At 41.9% G+C, this 25,041-nt stretch overlaps 2 protein-coding genes across 2 annotated transcripts in view; one reads left to right on the top strand and one right to left on the bottom strand.

Moving 5' to 3' along the window:
* LOC117757480 (synapsin-3-like) overlaps positions 1-25,041 on the bottom strand; it is a 100,362-nt gene that overhangs the window by 28,787 nt on the left and 46,534 nt on the right. The gene's annotated exons all lie outside the window — the stretch shown is intronic.
* Positions 7,784-24,978, top strand: LOC117757483 (metalloproteinase inhibitor 3-like). The gene is made up of 5 exons (XM_034578683.1): positions 7,784-8,072; positions 16,974-17,056; positions 18,585-18,696; positions 20,447-20,568; positions 22,221-24,978. The coding sequence occupies exons 1-5, from the start codon at positions 7,943-7,945 to the stop codon at positions 22,416-22,418; spliced, it is 645 nt and encodes a 214-aa protein (XP_034434574.1). The 5' UTR covers positions 7,784-7,942; the 3' UTR covers positions 22,419-24,978.

Raw genomic sequence — 25,041 nt, 5'->3', positions numbered from 1 at the left:
AATCTCTTGCTCTAGAAATAATCATATAATTGAAGAATATTCTATAATCTTGTGAAATAGAGATTTTTGCTTAACGGCTTAGGAGTTATGGATCCTCGTAACCATAAAAAGCATAGATGAAAACATAAAGTAAGATAAATGCAATTTTGTGTTGCAAAGTTTAGATTTTTCTTGTTTCTTAGTCCTGAAAGAATCTTGCAACCCCTTCAATGTGTCTTGTGACTCCTTAGGGGGCCTCCACCCTCAGGTTGGACTCCAGCACTACAGGGACATGTGGACATGATATAAGTTCTGTATCACAGCACAGAGAAGAGGGGTTTCCCTCAAAAGAAAGCAGCTTTTATATAGTCTTTCTCGGGTCTGCATTCGTTCAGCAGTTATTTATTTCTAAATGAAATTCTGGCAAATCAAACAGAACAGAGAGTCAAGTGTTTGTGATACATTATGACTCAGATACCAGGACAAGATCCTCTGAACAAAGACGCTGTTATTGTAAGCTATCTAAACATCATTATGCACTTCTTACCAGCTAGAAAAATAATTGCATAATGCGACTGGGTCTCCACACTGAGCATAAATGTTTGTGTAGAGTCTCTTGTCTGGTTAATGGGGGATTCCAGCCATAAAAATACATGTGGGATGACTTACTTCTTGCTGTGGTTTGTACAGCAAACCCTGGTCAGCTATGGTCAACAAAACCAACACCCACTGCTCTCAGCTGCAGGGAAGGTTCATCACTACCCACAGAAATACTGAGCCATCCAAAAGACAAACGTTTAAAGGGAGTTCTCCCCACAACGCTTTATCATGACTCAAAACAAACAGTGGTGGAGTATGTGGGATCTCTCCGTCGAGATTTCAGTGTTTTCTTTATTATTTGGTCGACAACGTAGCAAATATAGACACATGATGTCAACAAAAGAATGTTTTAGCGATCTAAAACTGTGGCTCCTAAACTGGAGAGAGATCCCTAGACATGTCTAAGGGGCCACAAGATTATCAAAAGGATAAGAAAGAATAACATACAGAGCAATTTTGTTTCCACAAATTAACCTTTCAGACTTTTTTCAATGTAAAACTAGAGAAAAAAAAATTTGCCTTGACCTTTTCAGGGCCTTCGGAAAAAAATCTATCTGCAAAAGAAAAGACAAAAAAAATCTTTGGTTGAAAATTACATCTACACAAAGATGTGATCACAATAAATATTGGACAAGCCAGTGACATTGAGTGGGTCCATCCAGAGGTGCACACAGCTCAGAGAATTCCACTTTCTCATCCAGCAGCAGCACCTGAGGCTGAACAGTGGCCAGTTTGATGACCTGCTAGCTCAGGTCGGTGCCAGGACCTGTCTCAAGTGAGTCTCTTTCTCAATGCTGATTGGCTTTTGCGATATCACATCACGAAAGCTTTTTTTCCGCTCAAGTTCAAATATTTCAACTTGAAAGATTGAAGCGAATGACTCTTGTCTTTGCACCTATTTGCGTCTTTGCATTGACTTTGTGTGTAACTGCGTGAAAAATGTGCTTCGTTCTGTTCTGGTCTCGACCTCCATCAGAGGGAGATATCTGCCTCTTTATTTGATAAAAGCTCTCAGCGAGTTGCTAACTTTGCTGTTTAGAGCGGGACTGGTTATACAATTGGTTTATCAAAACTTTTTTAGCAGCTGGAAATGTGACAACAACTATAAGAGTGAACCAACCCATTCAAATTGTAGGCCGTAAAACCAAAATGTGTTCAGAAAGATGAGGAAGAACTGAGGGTGAACAGTCGTGTGGGGTTGGTTGATAATTGTCTGATTTGTTACTATGAATGACACCTTTCGTATAAAACATATGAACCATTGTTGATTTAAAAAATACATATGAGCAGAGCTTTAAAACATCAAAATCCATTGTACAAGAGGCACAGTTCTCCACACACTAGCCCGCATTACTACAATGTAGCGCAACAGGTTGAGCACAGCGACATGTCAGCAATCAAGGGGTTGAACAGGATAAATCCTTGAAATGCTGCTTGTCATAATCCACAGAACTGAGAGGAATCCTTTTGTTTTTTGTGGAAATGTTAAATGAATAAGAGTCCTTTCTGTGGCACTTTTCACTGACCACACACTTACTATTCTTAGCTCTTCTGTATGCAAAGGTTAGATGACTCACTCATAAAACTGTACCTCATTAATTGCCGTAAGTTTCCTGCCAAACATCATGGGTAGATAACAAAGCTCTGAAATGGTTTCGGAATGAAACCACAGCACGTCTGCTCCACAGACAACAAGGAAAAACTGACAGGGGTGTCCTGGTGGTGTGATGTAATTTCTAAATTTAAACCTGCCAGAGTCCCTCCACCCACCAGTGTGTGACGTCAACATCCTGTGGACCCTCCGTTAACACCCTTGACCTCTGACCTGCTGATGACTCACTCGACCATCTTCCCTAAATTAACTTTCTCTCTCCTTCTCCCACACACACCTTCGCTCCACTGCTCAGGTTTCCGGGAAACACTGGCCATTTACAGATTTCTGAATGTGTTCCAGTTTTACTATAGCTGCTTTCAGACATGCACTGAACTCTGCAGTTCCGTTGTATATTCTCCAGAGGAGGTGCATGTGTGAACGCAAATGTCAGAGTGAGATGCTCCGCAGTTCCTACAGATCCAGAATCCAAATCCAGAAGAAGTCGATGTGTGGGGGGGTTGATGATGCTTCTAACACACGACAGACGAAAAATGGTTAAGTAAATAGCCAATTCTCCAGATTTTACCCGCGGGTCATGTCTGAAAACGGCTTATGAGTTCCATATTAACTCTGTCTGAGGCATTTAATGGGGCAAACACAGTTCTCACATTACACATTAGTCATTAATCCATTAATAATACATTTTTATTAATGTAGCTTTAGGTGCTTTGCATATTTGGCTGCATATGTATTCAAATGTCTTGGTTCTATTACTGAAACATCCACCTTTATAACATATTTTGTCATTTTCATACGTAAAAATGTTTTCTTCTCCCTTTTTTAACTTATTCTACTTTTGTTTAAATTATTAAAAATGTCCCATATTGCTGCTACGATGACCTAGGTTGAGAGGAATTTTGCCGGAGCATTATATGACCAAACCAAACAGACATTTTTCACTGCGCTCGGTATCGGACTGTGTTTAGGCATTCTCTCAACCTAAAGGAATTCGTCCAAGCTATTTCCATGCTGCCATGTGCCCATGCTTATGGTTAGGCCTGGTGTCTCATTGTCTCATGCAGTAATACAACATAGTCATTTTGTGGGGTTTCCTGACCGCTCATGCACCAAATATGTACAGTAGAGTACAGCGGGGGGACCCTGCGTCTGAGCAGCGAGCGCTGTGGTTGCATTTGGCCGGCCGGACGAGGAAGTTACTGACCGTTCATCATATTTTATTGCAGGGGGAGTCCCGATGTGAGCAGGCTCATGGGTCAGGGCCATGTTTGTGTTTCTCTCTCTGACTCCACATTTGATGATAGACATGCTACAGCTAAAAATAGGTGAGCATCTGCCGAACTGTTCTGTGGATTGGGCTGACTGAATGATTAATGAAAGCTCCGCCACTTGATTTCATTTCCTTTTCAACTGGGGCGGAGATGAGAATGTCACCCAAACAACCAATACAGGTCTCACTGAGGCGTAATATACTTTCTTACTGTTCAGCCTCCGATTATCCGAATTTAGCAGGGTACCTAATGTCAAGTCACTCAAAACAAATGATTTCTGAATGCTCCTGTTTCGGTTTTGTCTCAATCAGGTGTCAGTGATGGTTCAAGCACAAGGTTGTTCCTCACACTTCTGAAGATTTCACCAGACTTCTGAAGTCTGAGGAAGGAAATAAATCCTTTCACGGGAGCTTTAAGCGAGTGGATTTTCTCTTCTTCAAATGTTTTGTGATGTTTTATGATCCAGCACCCATCAAAACATTTTCTACTTCATGGTATTCCCCTTTTTCTAGTCTTCTATTCCACCCATAATCCCATTAAAAAGCCCACTGACCACTGTTCAGTTACTAACAGTCTGTATTTCATTCAGTGGCCTACAGGTGTTTCCTGTCTGTCAAAGCAGCCACCCGGGAAGTTGAGAGAGAGATCCGCTGCCAAACCACGAGATCTCCTCGCAACCTCAAAACTCTCTACAACGAGGAAACATCCAATCAATGTTTTCCTCCTGTGACACAACTTCCAAAAGCCGTTGTCCTCAAAGCCCAGAGCTGCAGAGCAGGGGTTATCCTGTCTGTCCCACTTAACTTAAATGGCATGTGAATGGTGGGTGAGTCAGGGCTGGACGCTGTCCCTCTGTGACCGTAGCTCTCGGCGGTGCTGTATCTTTTCAAATTTCGCCTCTTCCTGTGACTCTTTTGGAGCTTGTCAGTCGGATGAAAGGTATTTCCTCTCAGTCACTCCCCTGTTCCCTTTTGTCAACCCAGAATCACGCAGGCCTTAAAGACCTCCAGTACACAATGCAGTTGTCTCCTCCCCCAGCGACTCAAAATAAGCCTTTTTCTATAATTGGACTTTTTCAAATAAAATGCACTCTGCGGCTGCATTATGTTTACAGTATGTTGGCCTAGTTTGGTGACATCCTTTCTAAAGGGTCCTGACTTTTATGTCATAGTGACACACACACAGCAGCATCATTCTGGAGAGTGGCTTCTGTTTCATCTTGTCCCATTTTTGATGGTAAAGTTAAAGTAGAGCATGCAGTGGCCCAAAATGTTATTGGTCTAGCCATGATTTTCAAACATAGTGACCTCGTTGTTGGACGGAAACACAGACCTCGTGTAACTGATTGTGCTCAAATCTCTCCTGCGAGGACAGCTGCAACAAGACAGACTGATCCCACAGAAACATGGTGAACAGAACTTTGTGGTGAGGCAACGAAGGGAAGGTTTTTATTATTATAAAATTGTCCCAATCCACCTTTTAATCAACTATCTTCACTGTACAAGTGAAGCTAGCGATACTAGAGGAAGGTTTAGGGGATCACTAAGTTAATATGATTTGTCTTTTGGGACAGATAAGCCAATATGACCATTTCGAGACCATTTGATAATCTATCTAAGAGCTGCCAAAAATGTCAGGGGATTATCAAAACCAGTTGGATCCATCCTCTGGGGACCATGAATGCCTATGAAGATTTCACTGCAATTGACAAACATGTACCAACCGCCCAACCTCATATCAGCCCTCTTAGAGCCACACTGCTAGCGAGGCTAAAAGCATAAAACAGAGTACATTTAATTTATACTGATCGGCCACAATATTTATTACCAGAAAGTGCTTTTAATGTTGTGGCTGACCAATGTGTATTTAGCTTCAATGACATCTGGTTTATTTTTATGCTCTTGTATGTGCTCAAACTGTCAAGATGGATTTCTCTCTGTATGATAGTTGAGCATCTGTGACAAATTACAGCTGTAGAAAGAGTAAACTGCTCATAACGTTTACATATATAAATGAATGAGCGAAAACACTGTAGCTGCTGGTCATCTGGACATGACAGAGAGTACACATCTGGGGAATTATCAATGGGAAAAAAACACAAATGGATGCAGAGATGCTATACACAGCTACCACCATACAAATTCCCCTTTAAAGGATACGTGTTGTTCCATCTCATTTCTTATTGTCAACAAAGTAGGAGTGGGCGATATGACCGGAAATTCCCTGATCACTATCAGAAAATACAGTTCCCACAATCATTGTAAGGAAAGAACAAGTCACTCAGTGCTGTGGTGTATGTGTTGTGAATCGTTTTCAGAAAAGACTGTGTACTGTGTACTTTAGCTATACATATACTTGTTAGTAGGATCAATTCTTTCTTGGTTTTATTATTTTTGTAGGATTTGTTACGATAATAAACATGTAGAATATTACCGGCCTTATCCTGTAACCCAGTCTATACATTACTTTTTCCATATCTGGTTCGTTTCCTTCTCTTGGCTTGATTCATGCCGTTATCTTTGGGATATGCAGAATGTAAGGAATGCAGAGATGTTTTACCTCTTCATGCATGAGTCATATGTGTCATTCCCTCCTTTCACCGGTCTCTATTACTCTGAATTGTCCTGATTTCATCGCCTCTTTTAGACACTAAAAAAAACAGAAGTCCGCCATGTCATGCATGCCAATCCACTGTCTAGCTAAGGAATGTCACAAATATGTTGATGCAGACTTCAGGGTGGGGGCTGAAATAATATCCGACCGGGCATTATCACAGGTTAACAACGGCTACGCAGCTGATGCATTTCCGCTTTTGACTTTTAGATGCATCCAATGATCCATGATGATGATAATGACTTTGCACAGTTAATAAATATCCTGCTGTTCTCATCTTCTGGGCTGAATCCAGAAATGTGTTAGTGTATTCTTTCTAGTCGAAGGACAAACACAAAGTGGATGATGAATTGATTTCTGTGTCACGGGTGAAAGGTAAATGAAAACTATCATTTTAGTCTAAACACATCCTGCTTGTTGTATTACGCCATTGTTGTCTTTCCTACGGTAAAACAAGGACCAAATACTCAGATTGTGACCAATAAATCTCTTAATATGAAATTTATGAGAAAATACAATCCACTTTTTAAAAACGAAATTGAAAGCATGCACTTGTCCACGCCACGCCAAGTACAAAACAAAGTCTATATCAGGCTGTGCAGGCTCTTTGAAATGAGATAACTGCTAATGAAGGCTCATGAAGGGTCAGAGTTCCTCGACCCGATTATTTCTGGCTTGGTTATATAACTGTGAGTATAGGGGCAAGTCAGCGCTGTCAGTCTCTGCAGATAAGACTCTGCAGCTATAATGCAGCTCCACTCAGGTCTATAAACAGTCAGGAAGTACAGACAAGAGACTTTAATTGGCTGATTTGACTGACGGCCACTTGACTGAAGCAATTTCAGAGTCAAATCAGACAAAATGAAGCTGTAGGTGCTGCCTGCGAGGCCATGTAATGTAAGCAGCTGCAGGTCTTTAGACTCAGTGATGTTCTGCTTACACATATTAAAACAAATATCTAACAGAAAACCGAAGTCTTCATTTGCCTTCACACTATTAGTTTTCACAGTTAGGGAATTAACAGTCATCTGGTTGCCTCTGACTGTTGCTGCAGACTGAAGGAATCTCATTGCACCTTGTATTCAATATTCATTAAGTACTTTTATTCAAGGGGGCGTCAGGGGGTGGGCAGCATGACTAAGTGAGACTTCTGGGTGGGAAGTGAAAACTGAAATGCTTTTAAAATATTCATAATCTTGTTTGAAGTCATCAGGAAAATGGATTTCTGGGGCTCAAAATGTGTGAGAGCCGACATGATTCATCGATTAACCAATTATCAGATCAAAATCAGTGTCATCTGCAATGTTTTTGATAATCAATTAATTGTCTAAGCCACTTTGACAAAAATGTAAAAGTCCTCGCCTCTCAATCATTATGCTCCACTGTCTCTTTTCCAGGCATTCTGGGCAATTTTATAGTTTCTCGTGACCATTTCCAGTCTTTCTGTCACTGCCACTTTTTTCAGTGCAGGAAAAAAAACCCGTGAAGGTTTATATTTCTGCACCATGTAGACATATACAGTCTTTTTGTTGTTGTTGAATCCAGGAAACGAAGCTGGAGCAGGATAAACTTCCAGTAAAGAGTCTGTGATTATTCTGAGGGCATCGCCGGCCGCTGATTGGCCGCCACCGCACGCGAGCCGCAGAGGAGCTCGGAGGGGGGCGTGCACGTCGGTGCGGCGCGCTTATATGTACGGCCGCGCGTGTGTCCGGCAGCAGGGGGAACGGGATCGAGCGAGAAGAGACGCAGCAGCGAACAAGAGACGAGACGCGGGACACTTTACACAGAGACGACTCCACGCGCACACACACACACACACACGGTGTATCCCAGCTGCAAGCACAGAGGAGCGGGGAAGTTCGCAGAGATGCAGTCGGTGTTCCAGCACCTCATCAGCCTGCTGTTCGTCTTCAGCAGCCTGCACCTCCACCAGCTGACGGAGGGCTGCTCGTGCGCACCATCGCACCCGCAGGACGCGTTCTGCAACTCCGAGATAGGTGAGTGAGTGCGTGTGTGTTTGTGTGTTTGTGTGATGATCGGATGGTGTCGACCCGCTGTAACCGCTGCTCAAGAGCCCGGTGTCGGTTCAGCCCACATGTGCAGAGAGAGAGAGAGAGAGAGAGAGAGAGAGAGAGAGAGAGTGAAAGTGCTGCCAGTCAGAGGCGAGTGTCCGATCAGCTGACTGCTAGTGAAGCTTGTTTTCATCCAAATCTCTGCGTTTGATCCCCACTTTAAAAACACCTCAGATCAATGGGGGATCTATGAATCTCATTCAAATGTTACCAGAAGTATTGCTACTGTGGCTTGTGTGCTTCTCGGAATACTATTATAATATTATTAAGGCTCTCTCCACCACACAAGTACTCAAAGGCAAGTTATTTGACGTTTATTTGGTCATAGAAGGACGCCGCTGATGTTTCTAAAGGTCATGGCTGTTGCAGCAGCTCAACGTTCCTTTTGCTTTTTATTCTTAAATTGATGGAGAGGTTTGGGAATCGCCAGCATATTCGTTCCTCCACCTGATTCTCCTCATTTCACTTTCTACTCTAAATGTGGGAAACGCACCAAGTTTCAGTGGCGTCTGAGAGCTGAAGCTGAGAGGATTGTGAGGTCTCACAGAGAAGTGAAGCATGTCACTTTTTTGTCACTTCCAGGGTCCCTCTGATCATGAGGTTATTTTCGGTCCTCAAACTGAGCTCGGTGTGGGAGATTTTGAGCTTTTGCTTGTGATACCTTTTAGTTTCTGTAAAAGACGTTCAACTAAAAATGTCTTCAAGCTGTTGGAATGAGCAAGCACAGTCGGCACCGATAAGAAGATCTACAGTCAGTTTAGCCGCTTTAAACGCCGCTTATTTATCTTTCACAGTCTGGTATTTACAGCCGCCCAGTTGTAACTCAGATATGCACGACCTCTGCTTCGCCAACAGCGGGTGAAGGAGGTTTACATAGCTTGTTTTACTGCTTGGTTATTCTCTTTGACTCCCCCAGAATAATATGAACTTGGGGATGTGGCTTAGGGCTGGAGCGCCGGTCCCACCTGACCTGTGTTTCTAGATAACACTGGGAAAGACTTGAGGATTATCTGATCTGCCCTGGAAGCAGAGAGGCTGTTTATGGGTTGAGGGTTTCATCAGGTTTGGGGCTGAAGGGAGGTTTGTGTGGGGTGACGGCAGAGGAACACACACACTCTCCCACACATGCTCTTTTGCAAAGGCAACAGCTAATAGTTTTTTGTGTGTAGCTGATATTTTGCCCGAGTATCATTTGACCCAAAAATGTGAAAACATCATGCAGCTCTCTAAAATCCTGACACGTCATCAAACAATAATCCCTCAGTCTAAAGTGAGCGCACGTGCACTAACACACACACGCACACACACACACTACAGCCATGTGCGTAAGCCCATGTGTTCACCCTGCCTTCTAGTGTCGACCAACAAGGGAAGTCCTAGTTCTGCAGTAACACCCCTGCACACATTCACACTCTTAATGCTGCATTTACTACTGGTCACCAATAGAGGCTGATAGTGATGATAAATGCTTTACTTTTCCCATGTTAAATAAACCTACAAAATTAACACATAAGGATGATTTTTATTTTTTTATTCCATATATTGATGAGAACATTTTGACCACCCTAAATTTCAAGCTCGAGCTAAGCTAACTGTTGCTTTTTCACATGTAAAACCTTTTTCTGTTCTAATTATTAAGCTAAGGCTTACTCAGAAAGAGCTAGAGGAGCAGACTGACATCATGCTCGTGTCTGTACACTTATCTGGCAAACAGATTATAAACAAGAAAACAGCTAACATGTCTCTCTCCAGAAAAAAACAACAACTTTAGCACCTCTAAATGACGAATTAACAAGTTTCATCTCATTAGTTTAATGTTGAATGAGTAAGCTTATAGGTGGACTTTGTTGGTTTTAGAAAAAACATGTTTCCAGTCTTAATGCTAAACTAATAGGCTGCTGACTGTATCATTGACACACGAGAATGGTATAAATCTTATTATCTAACTCTTGGCAAGACAGTGAAGAATTGTTTGCCTTAAAATGTTGAACTGTTTCATAAAATATAACCTTATTTGTTTGAAAACTTTTGCCCCATCGTGCGATCAGTAATTTGATTTACACTTGAGAATTATCCCTCTGCAACAACAAGAAATACTTAAAGGACACAACATGCCTTCAAAATGATATTTTAATTAGCAGTGTCCTATTTCTAGACTCTGTGCATCACAGTCACTCTACAAGGCTTTCCTTGTTCAAAGGCTTTGTCAAATGTGACTCACAAGGAAACTTAATTTGCTTAAATTCGGAGGATGCAACTAGGACGTCTTTGTTGGAGAAAGTCATTCCCTTTATCTTTTATGTACAAGAACTCACAATGATGGTGGCAATGAATCCTCTGCAGAGCGTCAGGCGAGGAGCTTATACCTTTTATATGAGGAAGTCCCTAAAATAGGACCCAGATATTGTGTCTCTAAGGACCCAAAAGGGCCACTCTGTGTAACCCCTTAGTAAACCCTAATCACCAGGCCTGTGAGTGCATCTTCAGCCAAGTGACCCGGTTGGACCGAGGGAGAATGCTGCACACTTGTGCAATGCCTTTCATAGTCCTTCAGATCTTCAGATGGCTCATGATGCTGGCACCCGCTGAGACTTCCCAGTGTAGAATCTGGGACTGACTTCAATGGATGCAGTGATCAGTTGTGAGCCTCATAAATCCCATTTCCAAGGTCCCAGCTTAGCGTGAAGTGCGCTTTGAATGCTTGTGGTCCCACTTGTACTTTAGAAACCCTTCTACAACAGCAGCTGGATGCAGAGCACAAAGGTCACAGCTCGTAACATTCTTTAACCTGCCACAAATTCATTCATATTTGATGTTATTCAAAGTTAGGATTGTCACAAATCCTGCATTTGTTTATGCTGACATTGACAAAGTCCAGAATTTTAAGATCTACATAGGAAGCTGTGATTTACTGTGACTTTTTCACAGATTCTTCAATTTAAGGTCCTTTTCTTTTACCTTAAACTTAAACCTGCACTTCTGCTTGTGTCACCAAGCCAAGATAAAACACGTGTACAGACATGGAACACAAACAAAGTATGGGGTTGAAAAGCTAATGCTGTGAGGGAGAAACCCTGTAATTCTCACTGTCAACATCAAAGCAGACAGGCTCTGAATCTTCCCAATTTAAAACCTGTAGTTGAGTTCAAAGTGTTTTGCTCTTGTTTTCTTAGCCCATAATCACTTGCAGGGACGCCGCCGGCTGAATTATAATTGGGTAAAAAGGCTGGAAATTGGGATATTTGAGTCTGTCCTTCTTTATTACATAAAATTGGAATATTGATGAACATGAAAGTGCTCTAAGAACAGACAGCTGTAACTTCTTGGTAAGTTTCTAATGTCTGACTTTTGCTTCATTTTGTTGGTGGCATTTTAAAGAGACCAGGAATGAATTGGGGCCACCCATTGATCGTTACCCGTTTAATGTTGTGGCCAATCGATTGTTGGCAACCATTTGAGTATTTGCTGATAAAATGTCCTTTTTGTTAGGGTTAGGCTCATGGTAAAGTCTATTCCAATCAGGTTGGACCAATCTTTTTCGGTTTGTCACATACCTGAGCACCAGTGAGCGACCCGGCTGCTTTCTTTAACAGAGACCTAGTTGGCTGCTATTAGGCATCTGTGTAAAAGCGGTCCATTCACAAGGAGAAGTGAGCAGCGCTTGTTTTTCCAAAGCCGTTCGAAGGCAAGATTAGAGGCCCGGCAGTAAACTTTGACCCTGAGATTTAATATCGCTGCCTAACAACGCTTGTTCCCAAGCGCTCGGGTGATAGGAGCAAACCTATGCATGCTTGCACTGTGAACCAGGTCAGTTGCTGAGGATTAGCGTGATATGTGTTTATGCTTGGTTTGGGATTGAGTATCAGGCTGTAAAAGCAGATTCTGTCGTGCTGTGTGTATTTTGTTGTGCGAGGAGCTTTGTAAAACAGTGCAGCATTGCAGGTTTAGAGCGATGTACGGCCTGGAGCTTTGTGACAGCGGCCTCCTGGTTCCAATACATCCTCCCTCTATTACTATTAATGAGTTATGTACAGTAGTTAAATCAATACTCCCTCTGCGAACCGCTGTCCCCCATTGATCTGCAGATCAACAGGTGACAGATGAAGACATGAGCGAAGCCAGGACTCCTGTTATGCAATGCATTATGCAAGCGTGGATCAGATATCCCTTGTTTTCCCAAAAGTTAGTTAAAATACGACGAGATGTCAAAGGTTCTGGATTCAGTACATGTTTTGAATGTTCTTCCCCTGAGCCAGGAGTATCAAATCTCCAGTCCATCCCTCCCTTCTCTGATGACCACACAGCCGCCCTGGGTCCAGTGTTTTAAACTAGAGGCCAGCACAGGGGAACAGACTAGCACCCACACATGAAAATTCCGTTACTTATGAGCCATAAAACATGGATTTACTTGCCATTGGTTATGCTTTTAAAGGTGTTATTATGTCATTTATGACCTTAAGCCATTTCACAGTGAAAGTAACATGATAAATACAACACCAGAAATTCACGTGAATCAATGGTTGCCTGTAACTGTGCAAGAGCAGTGATGGAGAGCATTTTAATCCAACTATGGACTTTTTTTGATATGACTGGCATTTAAGCAGACGCAGCTGAGAGGGAGAGTGAGAAAAACAGAGATATAAAGAGCTGTTGTGACTCTTGTTGTGACTCTGCCCTGGAGAATTCATTGATACTCACTAATTTGCAGACAAGGTTTGTTGTGAAGCAATTTATCTTAAATACTTTGGTCAAAGCTGACTAAAGGCACCAATTTAAGCTTTGACAAGTAGTATTTTTGAGGTACGCTAGCATGACCCTTGAATTTTAATGACTAGTTGGTTAAAGATTCCCATGCCTCTTTTCTACAGAAATGGGGGGGAAAAAAGGCCTTGTAGGTTTTTTCATTCACCGAATCAGAAATGGTGACTGAACTCAAGGTTTTTGCTGTTACGGCTTCACTTAGTCTGGTATGAAACTGTAGGTTATGATGACGACCTGGATATTTGTGTAACTGTGGCTACATCCATTCACGTTTTTGTTTGAAAATACATCAACTCTGCAAATGATAAGCCACAACAGTTTTAGAGCTACTAAAACAGTTTGCAAAGGCTGATGGCCCTGTTGGTTAGAACGTTACTTTGAAACAACCTCTTGCTGATTGGGTCTTTACAGTCACAACGTAGCCTCTGCTGCATCGTCAGGCATCTATCACATTTCCCCTTCCAGAAGAAAACACCCAGCATTAGCCTCGGTTACCAGTGTAGAACGCAACAAGGATAATAATTTACAAGCGTTGCTGATCCTGTTGTTTTTGCTAACAATTGTTTAATTCTGCATTTCACTTTTTGCCTTTGTTGCTTCTCGTTTGTAGCCTAGCTCTTTCTGCAACAAACAACCTTCATGTTTACACTGGCACACGAATGCCCAGTGTAAGCGAGTGGTCACATGTTATTTGTTTTCAGGCTTGTTTGTATGGTTGGGGGTTAAAACGGATACGGAGCCAAGATGCTTGTGTGTAGGGAGATCGGTTTAGTTTTCCAACTGACACGTGGTAGTATGGACGTAGCTTGACATTGCAGAGTCAGTTATCTAATCTTTTGACTTTACCTTATTACTTGTTGTAGTTTTAAACTGCAATATATTCATTGGTTGGTCACTTTAAATCTGACCGAATTCAAAAGCCGTTTCATTAAAACGCTATTGTCATTCTAAAAGAGGTCGTGACACATCAGAGACGGTGCTGAAAACTCACCTCACCTCACATCAAACCTCACTTCATGCTTCATAAGCTGCCTTTGCATTTCACCAACCAGTGAGTGGACTCTACAGACTTAATGCTCCAGCGTTTTCCATCTGACACACAGCTCTACAGCAGGGATTCAGTTTCAGTGTTTATTTTTGAGCGTGGTAGCACGTCGTCCTGAGAATTCCTCTTCCTCCCACTCGCCTCCTCAAACTTGGACCACTTTCTGCATACTAAAATCACCGTAACCCACCCTGCACCTCGCTTGCTTTCTCTCCCTCTCTGTCTCTCTCTCTCTCTTTCTCACACACACACTCACACAAATGAGTCACCTTATTCTTGTCATGCCTGCAGTTTGCCACATTGTACGTAGGCTGAAATAAACGTTTAACTAAATTACATGCTCACCTTAAGATTAAGCATTTGAGCTTGTGTAATCCCCTGCTTTAGGGCAAGAGATACTGAGAGAAAACGAATATTTTTTTCTTTTTGCTAGACCCTGGTTACCTCTCTTATCACAGAAATCCTCCCACTCGTGAAAATGTATGTCCGATCCTTGAATCGTTGTGCGTCATTGCACTGGCCTGTAATTCCTCATATTTAACTAAGTAAGAGGGAGAGATATTGACGGATATTACAACTCAACTTTATTAACCTCTGGGTTAGCAAGGGGGCCAGGTGACTTAAATGGTGCCTTAAACCTTAAACTAGGCAGAGAGTAAAAACACTTTTGCTAACTTAACTTACACAATGACTTGGCAAAAGATGGCTAATAGCTATGGTACTGGTTGATCTATTGCTTGATGGTAGAATAACCTGAAGAAGACTTTATACACAATATGTCCGTAGTTTCCAGTTCAACCAGGGCGATCAGATTCTAGTCTTAAACATGGTGACATAAACACTTGTGATGAAGACTTTTTGACGTGAGTAGGCAGCCATGCGGTTGTATGTAAATATAACTACGGAGCGGAAGGTCATGGGGTCACTACAGGGGGAATGACACAAATCCTCAGCAGCTGAGGCCCTTCACACATTCCTTTCGGTGATGGCACCACCACTGGCCAATTAGTGGCTGCCGTCCAACAAGAGGGGTCCTATCTGGATGTACTTCAGTTGAATCAGCTGACCCGTTGGCCCTTCAAATGCGAACATTTGTTTCTCCTGTGGGCTGGTTTAGAGGTCAGGGCAGAGTAGGAAACTAGGTTTTGGGATCCGCACATATCTTTGTAATTGTTTCCCCCGGTCCCTCCGTAACTGCAGTGGTAAATGTCTGTCAAATACCCTTTGGGTACAGTTATCAAAGGTCACTCAGGTAATAGCGCCTTATATTAAAATAGATGACAGATTAATGGATCAAATGTTCTGCAGCAAGTTACTGTGAGAGGTCATAAAGGGGAGGGCAGGCAGGGAGTCAGTACAGAGCATTAACAATACGAGGCCTGAAATGAAAAAGATTTACCTTGGTTGTGTGATGATTGAAAAGCTGCAAGTGAAAGTCACTCGCCTACGAGTTCTACTGAAGAGAAGTGTTACTTCACATTCAATTTGAATTCTGTTTTAGGCTCAAAGGTCACACTGGAGCCTAAATAAAACCTAGTAGGGATGAAACATAACATGGAGTAAGTTTGAATGAAACCCATGTTGCCCAAACTTCAACTACATGTTAGATTTGATGCTCCTCTCCCTTGCAGCACCTACTGGTTTTATTATATCTATATCTATCTATATATATCTATATATAGATATATATATAATAAAACATTTTTCAACATGAACACCAGTGGAACACGTCATTAGTAAATGCAACAAGTGAATAACACTGCTGCTGGCACTTAGCACTTCCATTCCTAACATGAACAAAATGAATGAAAATGGACCACATAAAGAAAACTGTATTTCTCTTGGAAAGCTCCTGAATGGCCACATATTTTGAATCTCCTTATTCTGGCGGAAAATATGAATTTGTGTGTTATATTTAGAATTGCAGGGTCTTCGTGTCCAAAATAAATTTGTGGTCACCTCTTTTGGGTGGTCATGCTTTAACTGCTTCCTGTTTGAATTTTCATTCCCATTTCCATTTGCCTGGAAGCAGGACAGCTAGACAAATATAGACCAAACCGAAGATGCCACATGCCTCTTTTCTTCTTTCTCCACTTGAAAAGAATGAAAGGCTTCTCGTTTTTTTTTCTTTCTGGGAATGTGAGCCCCCAAAGAATGTGGGAAGGAAATTCCACGAGGAGAAGATAACAAACACAGCCAGTGTTAGTTGTGTCTGTGGCTGGTTGGCTGTGGGCAGCAGGTGAACTTCACAGAAGATTGACCGCTTATGCAGGGCCCGCACGTCTGGGTAGACTCTATTCACTGGCTCAAATTATCACTCATTTCTACACTCCCCACTCCTGGCCTTCCACAATAAGCCCCCTTACTTCCAACATGAGTGAAAGCAAACAAATCAAAGTCACCACGGAGCGTTTTCACCTCGCCAGCATTTACATGAGGGTCCTGCATGCAGATAAGATCTTCAGAGCCCTAATCCCAATATAGAGGGAAGCCTGTTTAAACAGAGGACACACACACTGCACCCTGTTCCCTACAAACGACTATGTTCAGGTTTTTTTTTTTAAATCAACAAAAATACTGACTGAAGTCACGTTTTCCCTTTTTGATCTGAATAATAACCCTACATAATCAAAACCTAGCTGGATGTAGCATCCTGTAACTGTTAGGGGTACCATATTTGAATGGATAGGAGCAGTCATCCCAAAAATCTTGATCTTCCACGGTACACGGAGAAGGCCTCTTACTCTTTCCCTTGAATTTCTGTATCAAACTGAAAAGGGCCTTTAGTGTTTTTTCCCCCATTGGTCCTCATTGGCAAATGGCAGCAATGCAGAAAATCGGATAAACGGATTAAATGTGGTGCCAACCTGGTGCTGAAATGGTATTTATCAGGGGGTTTGCTAATGCCTCCTACTGGCAGAGGCAGTGTATTATTTGATGGCCCGCAGAGGAAAGCCCAGAGTTATGTGTCAAAGGTATCCGGGAGTTTGCTCTGATCAGTCTTTCTCCTCTCTTCACAGTGATTCGTGCAAAAGTTGTGGGCAAGAAGATCCTGAGAGACGGACCTTTTGGAACGATGCGCTACACAGTCAAGCAAATGAAGGTGAGAGAGTCGATCGTCATGCAAGACACCATTTCTCGGTTTTAAGCAAAAAGACACAAAGGCATGAGAGTGGTATCAATCTTCTCATCCAACTTTAACTCATCTAACTGGAGCGATAAGGCAGTGGGCACATGGTTAGGTTGTGATGTAGGGGCGTACCCGTGAGTCTAAATAATCAAGCTAGAAGATGTTTAACTGTTAAATAAATGTCTTTAATATTATTTGCTTAAAGTGCCCACCGCCATTTGGGGTTGCCATTTTTTTAGGCTCAGCGCTCAGCATCCCAGTGAAACATGAGGTGTGGTTTGTTTTTGATGTTATCGCAATGATTCAAGTTATCATCACCTTTTAGGGATCCATAAGTAAAACAGTACCATTATTAGATGTTAGCTTCACTTTTGGTTTGGTTTTCGTTATTGCCCCTTATTTGATAGGCTTCATTTTAATAGTGAGTGGACATTTTCAGGTAGAGTTGCAGATGGCAAAATCTGTGATTCTGATTGTGAACGGAAAAAAAAAAATTGCTAATGAAATTAGAAACAAACTTATTTTTCTTCTCATTTAAGAGGTTGGTCTCACTTTAAAGCTCTTACATTTAATGTTGCAGAATCTGTTTAGCTACAATGACGTCTGTCCATCCCCTCAGCTTCTGTGTGACAGCTGAAAAATCAGTTCAGGATGCTAATCCCGCTCTTCACTTCCTCTGTATTCTTACATAACACTGCATATTCTGACAGATGCCGACATCGGCCCATTGCTCAGACAGGAGCCAGGCCGGAGGATTAGCAGGCTTACAGGCATTAGAGCTCAACCAAACTCTGCACTTCGAGTGTAAACATTGCAACAGAGTCGTGCACTGCATCTGTACAATCAATAATAAAGGCATTGAGTGGCCTCTTGGTAGTGAAGCACACCGATCACCACTATAAGGATTATCCTCAGGAATTAGATGTGACCTTTGTACCTCTTGGGTTATTTGTTTGTGTTACAGCCTGTTGGTTTATACTGCATACAGAGGTTTTCTATGTGGGCTGATAAAGAACACAACTCCTTCAGAATTTCAACAAATCCTATGAGACAAATGCCTTCAGCTTTACCAAACCTCCACAGTTTTGGGCCTGAGTAACAGTTTGTTCTGTTTTTCTGGGAGCGACAAATCTAAACAGGGATTTCCTGTTGTTCCCAGACAAATAAATCACACTGAAATAAAAGTTCTCAGGCCAAACACTGACTTCTATCTCTACCTGAGTTGACAAAATGGACCTGAAGCCCACAGTTTAGCAATGACCTTGCTCAAACAGCATCAAAGTCGCAGCACATTAAACAACATAATCATGTTATCTATGATTTAGTTATGGGCAGAGTCTAATACTCTTTTCCCCCACGAGGCTTTCCTTTGGGAATGTCATCTGATAAAGTCGGCGCACTGTTTTCATTCCACGTTATTTATGTGTGATGTTGAGTAAAGGCTGCAGTGGCAGGGTGAGGGGCACAACATAATTCCATGTTTGGTTCTCATGTCTTACAGATGTACAAAGGATTTGACAAAGTCCAGCATGTGCAGCACATTTACACGAGCGCCTCTGAGAGTTCGTGCGGCGTCAAGTTTGACATCAACAAGTACCAGTACCTGATAACAGGTAAGATGATGGTTTTTCAATTCTGGATTTATCACAAAGCAAAACCACTTGTTTACATTTCTCAACCTCTCTGTGGGAAAATATTCTCAAGATTCATTTCCTGCCTTTCCGGGACCTGTCAACTATGTCCCTTTTTTAAAAATTGAGTTTTGCTTAGGTGTCATCAGTAGAGAACTGCAGTGAGATAACAGGTGGTTGTATTATGTATGTTGACAAAGATTAGCATCTACCCATATACAAGCACCTGTTATGACATGACCCAAGTTCTGATGTATGAAAAAGAAAGTTCCATTCACTGAGGAAGACGCTGCAGGAAACCAAGCCAAGTATATAAAACAGATACGTTTTTCCCAGGTGAAGAATGAATCTTGGAACTTTTTATGTGTATTGCTAAATGTAAATGTTATTGGCTGGTCCTGTATACAGTCACCACATCAGGAAGACCTCGGATATTGCTGAAAATGTCAGGTCGGGCATTGGCGAGTACACAAATCTATGTACCCACCTCAAACCTGTATTGATAGATGTTTTAATTTGTTTTTTTTTATCAATAGTGAAATGACATTATTCTGAAAACAAAAACCCCTCTACCCCTTTCTCACCAAGGATGTCTTCAGTTGTCCTGTGACACAAACTTTTCCACTATTTATAACCTATGCCACCGTGCAAGGAGGCAAATGCGCTCATTTCCTTCAGCTTCTCAAGCCAGGAACAGCAGAGAGCGTTTTCTCTCACACACAACTTGTAATTAACAGCTATAGCAGGAAGTGGCTGGCATTTTCCAGCAGAAGCATTTTATGAGTTGCTATTTCCAACGGAGGTGCAGTTTACTTTGGACCCTGCGGTGCTTGGTGTACGTAACCGTTGCTAAGACCTGACCTAGAACTACTGCAGCTATACACCCCGCAATACGAGTGCAACGAGCTGCCGTTACCAGGCAGCCACGGCGGTGTTTACGCAGCCTGGGTGCGAGTGACATCACAGACGTCTTTCACTGCTCTCAGGGCTTCTATAATAAGTCCTGCATATGATCAGGACTGCATTACAAGCAATTTAAACACACCAGGGCGGGTGAAATGAGCTCCTTCAGTCTGCTTTGATCAAGCTCTGAGTGCTGTAGCCCTGATTAGTATTTTAGGAGCATGTCACACACTCAACACCATGTAATAAGCCTGCAAGTGACGCCAGTAATCCCAGTAAGGGGATGCGAGCCGAGCGGAAGGGTCGAAGAAGCACATATTTGCGAGCTGTCAAATTCCTGCGTGGTGACAACACCACGACAAATCATGATATTCCTGAGTGCTCGCGGGCTGTTGTGCTGCACCTGTCTCAGGAGTCGGTAAGCCGCAATAGGTCCCGCGCTAAAAATAGATGTCTGCTGACCTTTCGATATTCAGGAATAGGGGTGTTGGTATAATATGGGCTTACTCTGTGAGGTTGTCTTACCATACATAAACAAATTGGATTGCTTGAGCAATGTGTTTATATTATCCTATGTTACATAGAAAGGATTATGAAATTAGACAAGTGTCTAAGAGTGGAAGTATGATCTCATTGTTTAGTGTGGATCGCAGATCGCTATGAAATTTTGCACAGACATTCATGGTCCCCAGAGGCTGAATCATCCTCATGCCATTGGATCTCATGACCCTTTACACAATGCCAGCATGAGATATATAATCCCCTCATTTTAATAAAGGCACATACACTCAACACGTGAACTTATCCCTTTCATTCTTTGCTTCCTCAGGTCGAGTGTACAACGGCAAGGTCTACACCGGCCTGTGCAACTTCAACGAGCAGTGGGACCGCCTCTCATTGGCCCAGAAGAAGGGGATCAACCATCGGTACCAGCTGGGCTGCAGCTGCAGGGTGAGTGCAAACCAGAAACCTACGTCCAGCGAGGACAGGAAAGATGAGGCGGGAAGAGGAGGCTGTACAACTAAAAACAAAGACTAAACTGCTTATATAAAGTCCACTTTAGCGCTTATCATTGATAAGAGGCAGGAAAACGCTTAATATTTACTGTGACTCTATGAGAAGGGTTAAACCAGTTCAGGCTCTACAATGCTACTGATTAACTACTACATCAAATGGAGACTGAGAGCAACACTAAAAATGACCTTCATGGTTACATATCATTGGTGCAATATAACCAGTCCATAGAGACTAATTTCCACCATTATCCACCATGGAGGTCAAGCATAGAAAGAAATGGAGAGAAAACTGGTTTTAGGACTAGCCTTGGCAGTTATTAAATGACAGCTCTGGAATCTCTTCATTCCCAGTTTTATATGACTCAAACACGTAGCCTGCCGCTGTGCAGCTGCTGACCCGCCTGCTAAACATCCTACTGTACAGCAGTGTCCTGGACATCTGCTAACACCATCGGCCCCTATCAGAATAAGTGGATTAGCAGAGAGACCGTTTTGTTCCCCGTTTGGGTCACTGCCTGCATACTGTGTTCAGTGTGTACATGGCAGCAGCCCAGAGGCATCCAGAGAGGGCCGTCAATCAACTGAGATGTCAGCGTGAGAGTCCGTGAGCACAGACAGGCATAAACATCATTGCACTTATTAAACTGCACGCGTCCTCCGCATTGCTCCTCAAGTTTAATGCGCTGGAAAGCAGGAAGCGTGTCATACCATTTAGAAAATTAAAAGCACTCAAACTAGGAAGTTATGTTGAACAGCTCTGAAGCGTGGAGGGCAGACTATGACAAAAACATCCAGAATGGGAAGTGTGCCCTCTAATTGAAATTGCTGTTGCATTCACATCCAGATAAGTGCAGCTCTTTGCCGCCGATGAGTCTTTGACTCCGTTCATCACCTCTCGGAGTTGTCATGTGGATCTTCCTGTCGGTTCATGCTGCACATTCATCCATGAAGCTGCTTTTTGTGCGAGCACCTGGGGGAGCAATGCACCAGTACAGGCTCATTCGCATTTAACTAAATCCTTCAGAAACATCAGTGCTTCAGGAAGCCGGCTGATGTTCATTTAACATTTCACAGCAGAGCGTATGCTTACTTGATTTGCCCGTAGTTATTTCAATAGCTGCTTTTTGACACATGATCTGTCAATCTGTTGCAGTAAATGAATAAAAGCAAAAGCGGAAAAGCAAAACATTTAGGATTTCATTTCAAATTACACACTTCTCATAATAACATTAAAGATCTCTAACTTGGTGTGTGCAGCGCTATTTGCTATGTGCTCGCGCTACGGTCCATAAAGTTTTTACTATTCATGCAGACATCGTAGTTTCAGCTGCAGTTGTGGCATACAATGCAGATCTTTCTCTCACGCGAGAACTTCTATTTCACTCTTGTACTAATCTGTGTTAATCATCCTATTCAAGAAAACAAATGAGGTTATTTTCCTGTTAAGTTGTAAATAAGTTGAAGTTAGGTAAAAGAGATAGACAACTATAAGCTAAAGCTAAAACTCACTGAGTCTACATTAGTTGTTGCTTGTACACAGTTTTTGTTTCCTCGAGGTTAAATCTTTACCTTTGTCTCTGTCTGTAGATTAAGCCCTGCCGCTACCTGCCTTGCTTTGTGACCTCAAAGAACGAGTGCCTATGGACAGACATGCTGTCCCACTTCGGCAATTCCGGCTATCAGTCCCGGCACTACGCCTGCATCCAGCAGAAGGAGGGCTACTGCAGCTGGTACCGGGGCATGACCTCCCGTGACAAAACCACCATCAATGCCACCGACCCCTGAGCCTAATCGCACCCTGCCTGAAACCCACTGTCGCCTCCCTGACTCCGTCCCTTCCCCGAGTATTTCAGGACTCTTAAAGCTCACTGGCCTGGGTGACTGCCCCCCTCAAAGGGGCAAAAAAGAGAGAAAAGAACAAATCCATTACAGTGCCTGTTTCGTAGCACTTCTGATAGAAAACAATACCTCTTTTGTTTTACAAATCGCCCTTTTGAACTCTTGGTTTTCCCACATGATACGATCTGTCTCTTTAGGGTTCAGTTGTGTTAAAAAGGCAACAAAGACAGACAATTGAAGAGCCAATAACCTCAATTGGGATATACAGAGTGAAAAATGTACAACCAGCAATGATGATTATGTATATTTGAGGTGAAAAGCTGTTGCATTGTTGCTACTAAACTGAACCTGCGATACAAAACACGTCTGCGACAGAGACCAGAGCCAAGAGTCTCACTGAGAAAACAGATTTAGGGCCAATGTGAAAAGTATGATCCCTGAAAATTATACCTCGTATTTTGGCTTCAAAACAATTTTTGAAAATGGTATTGTTTCACAGTGAAGTATATTGATTATGTTCGGTTTTTACTGTAACGTGTCTTTACAGATGATAGTGTCTGTTTCCCTGAGTGTTTGTGGCGTAACACATTTTGCAGTTACGTCACAAACAGCAGTCTTTCTGATGAACACTGATGAATATCAGCAAAATGCTACAAAATGTCTGTCTGTTACAGTGGCTACACAGGGAAGAGCTCATATCTCGCAGAGATGGTGATATTTTATTTTTTGCTGTATATAACATAAGCTAAAGAAATGAACTATCAGCTCAGCTGAAACCTCTGTAATACATTTATTTATGTTTAATGGAATACACATTAACCATGTGGTGTATCTGCAAAAAATATATATGAATAGTGACAGGCCAAAACTACATTGTGACAACAATCACGGCCTGGGCAATCGTCCAGAATGAAGGACCAGCATCTGCAAGTTATATATCATGGTACTTTTATTGTTTTTATTTGCTCGATTTAAGTTCCCCTGACTGGTGGTTCTCTTCACCTATCCAATGAAAGTACAGTATAAGCAGAGGTTTCAGAAGATGATTTATTTTGTAAGTGTATATTCAATCTTTTTGTATTTAACTATTTGAAATGGACATCATTCATATTATATATATATATTATATATATAGATGACAGTAACAATATTGTCTCTAAATTCGTTCTTCACCTGTGCCCATCTGGGGAGTTTTCCCAATTTTTTCCCGTGCAGTACCTTCAGTCCATTCCATTACCAGACACAGATCTGCCTCAAAGGGAATAACAACCTGTTCATCATGATGGATACCACACTCATGTTGGCTGGTTAGCTTAGCTTACAGTTGTATAAAGAAAGGAAACCAGTGGCCTGTTTCTGTTCAACAGTGATAATATCTGTCCAGTAGCATCTTTAAAGCTTGCTTATTATCACACTATAGTCGACTTCATTTAATACGTACAAATTCCAATGTGTAAATGTTGAGATATGAGACAGAGTTATGTGCTAGCACTGTGACGTGACGCTATGTTGTTTTTCTTGCAGTTTTGTAATGTATTAATCAGTGAGCTTTAAAGATGCTTATGTATTGTTTTCTTTTACAACTTGAAGAGAGCCATGCTAGCTGATTTGTTTCTTGTCTATGCCAATCTGAGCTAGCTAGCTGCGAGCTTTCAGCTCCAGATCTAACAGACAAATATGAGGGTGGTATCAATCTTCTCATCTGAGCGAATAAGTGGATTATCATAATGTCTAATACCAATCCTAGGTCCATGTATTCATATCCATTCCAACGTGACAAGAATGTTCCATCCATTGTTTTGAGTGTACAAAAGACCATCACAGGAAACTAACGCAGTTAAAGGAGAAAGATCGACTTGTATCTGATTCTAAATAAAAATCCAATACTGGCCTGTTATATAAATGAATGTAAAATATCTGATTAAGTTACATCGTCTACCTTTTTTGATTTGGCAAGTATTGAATTCTGACTAAATATCTCTCAAAGAATCTCAACAATTCATTTTCTTTTGCAAATTTTTTTTCTTTTTGAGTAAACTACTTATTAGTCCTCCACCTCCCTTTGATAAAGAATCAATAAACCGGTTTTCTTTGGTTTTCATCAGCTTGTACAACATGTCTGTCACATGTTGTCACAGTTGTTTTGTCTTTGAGACGTCTCAAGAAAAAAAGAAAGTTGACCTTTGAGGGAAAACGCTTTACATCATTACACAATGCAGTTACTTAATATGGTGTTTAGGCTGTTTCTCCCACTGTGGCGTTTCTGTGTCGCTATTTCTGTGGTTCATGTTTGTGTAAATATACTGTCTGCTTAACACAGAAACACTCGGTCAAGTCTGATCCTTAAAAAAAACAACCCTCAAATCATGGAAGCTGTGTACAGTTTGTTTGTAAACACTGATTCCTGAAGTGTGGGTGGGGGGCGTTTCCTTGTAGGGGTTATAGAAATGTTTGACTTAATTTCTGTGTTTTATATTTTTATAATAAAGATTTAATGAAAAATGGGCCTTGGGAAGTCTGTGGTGGATTTTTTCCCGCATGTGATTTTGTTTGTTCTCTGTGGTGTTTA

This window comes from Hippoglossus hippoglossus, chromosome 23 (genome assembly GCF_009819705.1).
Source record: "Hippoglossus hippoglossus isolate fHipHip1 chromosome 23, fHipHip1.pri, whole genome shotgun sequence".
NCBI lineage: Eukaryota > Metazoa > Chordata > Actinopteri > Pleuronectiformes > Pleuronectidae > Hippoglossus > Hippoglossus hippoglossus.
The sequence above is the reverse complement of the archived record's forward strand: the minus strand, read 5'-3'. Positions and strand labels throughout refer to the sequence as shown.

Coding starts and splice junctions, on each gene's coding strand:
- LOC117757483 (XM_034578683.1), top strand. CDS start 7,943: ATGCAGTCGGTGTTCCAGCACCTCATCAGCCTGCTGTTCGTCTTCAGC. Junction 17,057..18,584: donor ACACAGTCAAGCAAATGAAG/GTGAGAGAGTCG, acceptor CATGTCTTACAG/ATGTACAAAGGATTTGACAA. Junction 18,697..20,446: donor GTACCAGTACCTGATAACAG/GTAAGATGATGG, acceptor TTGCTTCCTCAG/GTCGAGTGTACAACGGCAAG.